At 38.5% G+C, this 6,454-nt stretch overlaps 1 protein-coding gene across 9 annotated transcripts in view; it reads right to left on the bottom strand.

Moving 5' to 3' along the window:
* LMO7 (LIM domain 7) overlaps positions 1–6,454 on the bottom strand; it is a 219,928-nt gene that overhangs the window by 61,718 nt on the left and 151,756 nt on the right. For all 9 annotated transcript variants that reach the window (XM_010839668.1, XM_010839666.1, XM_010839669.1 and 6 more), the window contains 2 exons: positions 4,060–4,090; positions 2,966–3,079 (listed from right to left, as the gene is read on the bottom strand). In XM_010839668.1, coding sequence (XP_010837970.1) covers positions 2,966–3,079; positions 4,060–4,090 — 145 coding nt within the window. The remainder of the gene's footprint in view (positions 1–2,965; positions 3,080–4,059; positions 4,091–6,454) is intronic.

Here is a 6,454-nt window from a genome sequence, read left to right as displayed (position 1 = left end):
TTGTTACTACAGTAAAATCAGAAATGTTATTTTCAGATAATGATACTAATACAGAGACAAGAATTCCAAGGTTCTTTAACAATCAAATGTAATATGTGAACCTTTCATTAAATCATTATATAGACAAGAAGCTACAAAACAGAATTGGGAAACAATTGGGATGTTCTGAATATAGACTGGATATTAAATAATGGGGAATATTCATGAATGTTCTTTGGTCTGGGAGACACTGTAGATATACAGAAAAATATTCTTACTGTTAAGAACAGCATACTGAGTATTTAGGAGTAAGCAACCTGAAATCTACATGAAATAATGGATAGATACCTAAATAATGCCAATGTGGGACATGCTTAATGATTAAATCTGATGGAAAATAGGTGGGTATTTGTTATACTACTCTTTCAATTTTGAATTATGAATATTTTCAACATGTGGGAAAAGTTGAAGAAAAAAGGTTTATAATGAATAATTAGCAGCTATCTGTGGCATACTTTTGGCTAAGACTGGATGTCAATTTGTGGTTGAATTGTGTGACAAGTGTTTAAGTGCCAATAAGGTCCAATAGATTTATTTGAGATTTTATATATTTTATCTGCCACACACTCTGAAATTAGACTTGACATCTTGTCATGCAAATGCAAGCGCCTACCTTGTACTCTATCTCCAAGCAGATGCAGAAGCTGGGACCAGTGTTGTTGCCACCAAAATACTTCTCAAAAAATATAAAATTTAAAATTCGAAGTAAATCTTTAGATTCATCAGGTTTCTTAAACACGTATTTATTGAAGCCTTAGAGTGCAACACACAGGAAATGATTTTTGACCTAGTAAGTGTTAAAAGTTAATGACGACCTGCCACCATAGTTGTAAAAGAACCGGAGTTTGGCCCTGTTGCCTGGTTCCTACCCCTACCCCCCCACCCCCACCAAGGACTTTCCTCTGACAAGTCACCTAAAGTGAGTCACCTACAACTTATAGGATGACTCAAAGTCAACAGTTTTCTGCAAGAATTTAAAAAAAAAAAAAAAACACTTAATTTTTTTTGGCTGCACTGGGTCTTCACTGCTGCATTCAGGCTTTCCCTCCTTGTGGCGAGTGGGAGCTATTCTCTAGTTGCCGTGCACAGGCTTCTCAATGTGGTGGCTTCTCCTGTTGCGGAGCACGGGCTCCAGGGCACAGGGGCTCAGTTATTATGACACATGGGCTTACGTGCTCCGTGGCACGTACAATCTTCCCAGACCAGGGATTGAACTTGTGTCCCCTGCGTTGGCAGTGGATTCTTAACCACTGACCACCACGGAAGTCTCTGCAAGTATTTTTTCTTTATTCATATTTTAGATTGGCCATTAAGCATAACTAGTTAAGGGAGAAAAGTTTGATGAACACAACGATTTTGATTTTACAGAACAGATGCAAACCATATACTGACATATCTCTTATGGCTCTCCACCCGCCATAATAATGGAATGGAACCACAGCTTTAGCTCTACCTATGATAAATTCTTTGTGTATCTACTCTGGTTTTGACACTGGTGGCAGGAAACAAACTCAAGTACAGCATTCCCAGCACACTCTACGAAGGTTACTGAACCTGAGTCACACTGCCATAAAAAGAACCAAAGGCTATGAAGAGAACACGAATGCAAGGGCCAAAGTCCCGTGTTATTTTTAACTGGATGTTTTCTTAGCTGAAATAACTGTAAGGCAGACTCTGCTCACGCTCGAAGCCCCGCCACATTCATCCTTCTGAGCCCTGCCCTCCACCATTGCACTGACCTACTTGTTCATCTGTCTGCATCAAACAATTGTGCTCTAAGGATGGTTCATCTCCCTTGTGTGAGTGCTTTCTCAACACCTCATATAATGCCCAGGCATGATATTATCTCAACAATTATCTGAATTAACTGTTTTAAGGATTTAAATAGGATATTATCAACTTCTTACAATTTAAAAATAAAAATTCAGAAGGAATACACTAACCTTCAAGACTATAATTTCATTTCTCTATAATATATATGGCTGGGCTCAGGCAAAACTAAAGATGAGAGTAGTTATAAGGCAAAGAGATCATTTTCATCCTGGCCTAGAACGTCTATTTTCCAATCATAGTAACTAGCATTTATTATATCCTTACAATGTGCCAGAGACTAATGTTAAATGCCTGATGGGTACAGAATCATTTACTGATCATAAAGACCCATCAAGCAACTACTATTAATTAGATGGTGACAAATTATTTTGATGACATATTTTCTTCTGAATACTGCAGATTCTCCTACAGAAATACCCCCATGGCGATTAGTTCTCCCATTGGATCTTATGAATGAAGATCTGGCCAACTCTGGTTAGCCTTGGCACTCGACCCTCTTCAAACAGTCTTTAAACACTCAATATTTGCAACACTGATTCCAAAATATGAAGGACTAGAAATGTGTTTAAAATCAAAGATTCTAACTTAAAAATCTTATCAAGTTTCATGTAACAGCATTTACTACTCTTTAGAAAACAGACATTGCATGGTAGAATTGTGAAGATATTGGAATAAGGACATTAGAGATATAGTGACCCATGGCAAGACAATAAGATAAAGAAACTGAGTAACATACACACATTTTAATAGCCTGAAGCAGTTACAGGTCAAGTTCATAATGAATATAGAAACAGTTGGGTTATATCAAGTGTTGAAGAAAGAAAGTTAATGAGTATGTCACTGAGTTACCTAAAATTAAGAAATAAATACCTATACCTATATTATATATCCTGAAAACTGGTCTGAAATACTCACTCCTTGGTGGTGACTTATGAAGTCAGCAGGTAAGTAACAATCCTCCATCCCCATCAGAGCCACCATATTTTGTAGAAAAAGTAAAAGAAGGCAGAGGGCACATGAAAACAAGAGAGGAAGGGGAAGATAAGAACTATTAGTTAGAGTAAGTGTCTCATATAGATAAGAGTTTCCTTACCTTAGTCAGAGCTTGTCCTAAAAGATTCTCAAACGCTTTCAAATTAAGATAGGGACCATTATAGTGGGGGTTACTTTGTGCTTTTCTTCCTAGCCAGTACAAAGTTATCAAAACCTACAAAAAAAAAAATGCCATGAAACAACAGATGAGTCAATTCAGTAATTAATAGCAAGCTCAAATGCAAGTGAGCACTAGATAAAAGACCATATCATTGAAAAGTAGATTTCCTTTTAAATTACATGAAGGAGAAGAGTCATCAAAAATGTTATTCTTCTCTGAGCACATTCTCACACCAAAAGCTTTAGACCCCCAACAGGTATTTGTACATTCTACCAGTACACATGAAGCAGGAAAAAATTCATAGGAAGAAAACCAATTAAACTTTTCAGACAATATTTTTCCAACAAACTTACAGACTAAACACTTAAAATCAATAATTCTCAGCTTCACATTTTTAAATAAAGCTGTCACATTTTTAGAAATTCTTCTAATATGCAGCATACTATAGACATGTCTACACTGGCTAATTCCTCAGAGTTCTTAAACACTTAGTGTTTTTCCTTAAAGTCTGATTTTGGTGGCTTCTGACTTGCTCTCCTAAAAATCCTATAGCCTGTTTATCTGCCTTTGCATGCATGCTAAGTCGCTTCAGTAATGTCCAACTCTTTGCAACCCTATGGACCATAGCCTGCCAGGCTCCTTTCTACGTAGGATTCTCTAGGCGAAAATACTGGAGTGGGTCTCCATGCCCTCCTCCAGTGGATCTTCCTGACTCAGGAATCAAACCCACATCTCTTGCATCTCCTGATTTCACAGCCAAGTTCTTTGCTACTAGCACCACCTGGGAAGCCCTTATCTGCCTTTACCACATTACTAACATGTAAGGACTCACTTCCTAAATTTAACCCACCTTCTTATACTATGAGGTCAGAGAATACACGTTTCAACCATATTTAAGCATATTGAGAATTTGTTTCTAAAAAAATTCCATTAGAAAAAGGATAGAGAATATATCAGATATTTTTAGTTCTCACTACCTTATTACAGAACATGTAAGAAACCATTTATAATGTTCCATTAAATATGTATCTTACATTTTTCACTCTCCTATCAGTCTCTTCTTGCCTGTAAAGAAGAAAAAAGAAAATATTCATTAAGTAATATCTATGAACCTGAAATTGTTAATTATTAACCAGAAAAAAACTCGTTTGTATTATAAAGTTCTATGAATATTAATATCACCTGGAAGTTCAGAACCTTTACAGGGTGTATTATCCATCAGAGGATTTTTCCATATTCATTTATTTTACGAAATATAATGGTCAGTTTTCTATTAAAAGCAAGGTTGTCTTTTTTTATTTCATTTATTACAGCTTGATTTATAAAATGTGCTATTTGCATTTTTAAAATGTTCACTGTGAACAATGTTTAAATTCAACCAACAGGGGAAAGACATCAACATATGGTCACGGCAGAAAACAATCAGGAAAGGCAAAACATGTAAATAGGAAAAACAAAGTAATTTTGCACGGAGTTTTCTTTTCCATTGTGCATGGTGGTTTTTCACTGAAGTTCCCCAGAGAAAATTACTCAGAGACCGAACCCCTGCAGATGCTAAAAAGTGCAACTTTTTAAATGCCATAAATCACTGCCTGTGTTATAAGCATCATGAGTTTACCTGGTGGCTCAGAGGGTAAAGTGTCTGCCTGCAATGCGGGAGACCCAGGTTTGATCCCTGGGTCAGGAAGATCTCCTGGAGAAGGTGATGGCACCCCACTCCGGTACTCTTGCCTAGAAAATCCCATGGACGGAGAAGCCTGGTGGGCTACAGTCCATGTGGTCACAAAGAATCGGAAACGACTGCATGACTTCACTTTCACTTTTCCTAAGCATCATGAGTCCCCCCCAACCCCTATAAAAAGGCATGATATTTATGGGAAAAGTTAAAGAAACAGATGTCACCACAGTGTGGAAGACAAATACACATGAGTTCATTAACAAACAGGTCACTCTAAACTACTGGTGCTTTCCAGAGACTTAAGCAGGATCATTGCTGGTTCAGGAGAGATGCAAGACCCTGAGCTAGATACCCTTCAATGTAGCTTTCCAGTCTAAGAGCCATAGTAGTATGCTGCTGCTGCTGCTGCTAAGTCGCGTCAGTCGTGTCGGACTCTGTGCAACCCCACAGATGGCAGCCCACCAGGCTTCCCCATCCCTGGGATTCTCCAGGCAAGAACACTGGAGTGGGTTGCCATTTCCTTCTCCAATGCATGAAAGTGAAAAGTGAAAGTGAAGTTGCTCAGTCATGTCCGACTCTAGTGACCCCATGGACTACAGCCTACCAGGCTCCTCCATCCATGGGATTTTCCAGGCAAAAGTACTGGAGTGGGGTGCCATTGCCTTCTCCTCATAGTAGTATACTTACAAGAAAAAAAAAATATATATATATATACACACACACACACTGGCTTTCTTGGTGTCTCAGAGATAAAGATTCTGCCTGCGATGCAGGTGACATGGAAATGTGGGTTCAATCCCTGGGTTGGGAAGATCTGCTGGAGGAGGAAATGGCAACCCACTCTAGTATTCTTGCCCAGAAAATCTCATGGAAAGAAGAACCTGGGGGGCTGCAGTCCATGGGGTTGTGAAGAGTTGGACATAACTGAAGGACTGAGCATATACACACACACAATGTGTGTGTAAGACATAGAAAACATACACACATAACATATATTAACATCTTTAAGAGCTGAATGGATCGATTACGGGATATTCGCACAATGAAATATTCTGTAGCTATGAGAACAAACAACCTGCAGCCATATGGTTCAACCTCACCAACACTGGGAATCAAATGAAGCCAGGCAGAGCACAGGCTGTATTATCCATTCACGTCAAGTACAGAAACAGGCAAAACAAAGACAAGATCTTAAGACTCAGGATAGTGTTCACTCCGGTAGGGAGGATGGAAGTGACTGGGAAAAGTGATGCACTTCCGGGAGCCAATTATTTCTTATATTTTGGTCTGTTTGATCTAGTTCTTATATTTTGAATGTACTGCCTACTTATGTGCATTCCATCTCTAAAGTTTGTGAACTGTACACTCAAAATACACTTATAGAAATAGATACATATTTCAAAAAAGCAAATAAATTTCACAGCCCAAGTACTTAAACCAGGGCTTATCTCTTGAGTAAAAAGAAAATTACTGTGTTGAAAAAAAAAAAATCAACATTTCCAAAGAAGTAGGGGAAAAAAAATCAATAGAAACCAATAATAAAAAATAACAAAGGTATAAAATATATCAGATCAGATCAGTCGCTCAGTTGTGTCTGACTCTTTCTAACCCCATGAATCACAGCACGCCAGGCCTCCCTGTCCATCACCAACTCCCAGAGTTCACTCAGACTCACGTCCATCGAGTCGGTGATGCCATCCAGCCATCTCATCCTCTGTCGTCCCCTTCTCCTCCTGCCCCCAATCCCTCCC

This window comes from Bison bison, unplaced genomic scaffold (genome assembly GCF_000754665.1).
Source record: "Bison bison bison isolate TAMUID 2011002044 unplaced genomic scaffold, Bison_UMD1.0 scf7180017864128, whole genome shotgun sequence".
Lineage (NCBI taxonomy): Eukaryota > Metazoa > Chordata > Mammalia > Artiodactyla > Bovidae > Bison > Bison bison.
The sequence above is the reverse complement of the archived record's forward strand: the minus strand, read 5'-3'. Positions and strand labels throughout refer to the sequence as shown.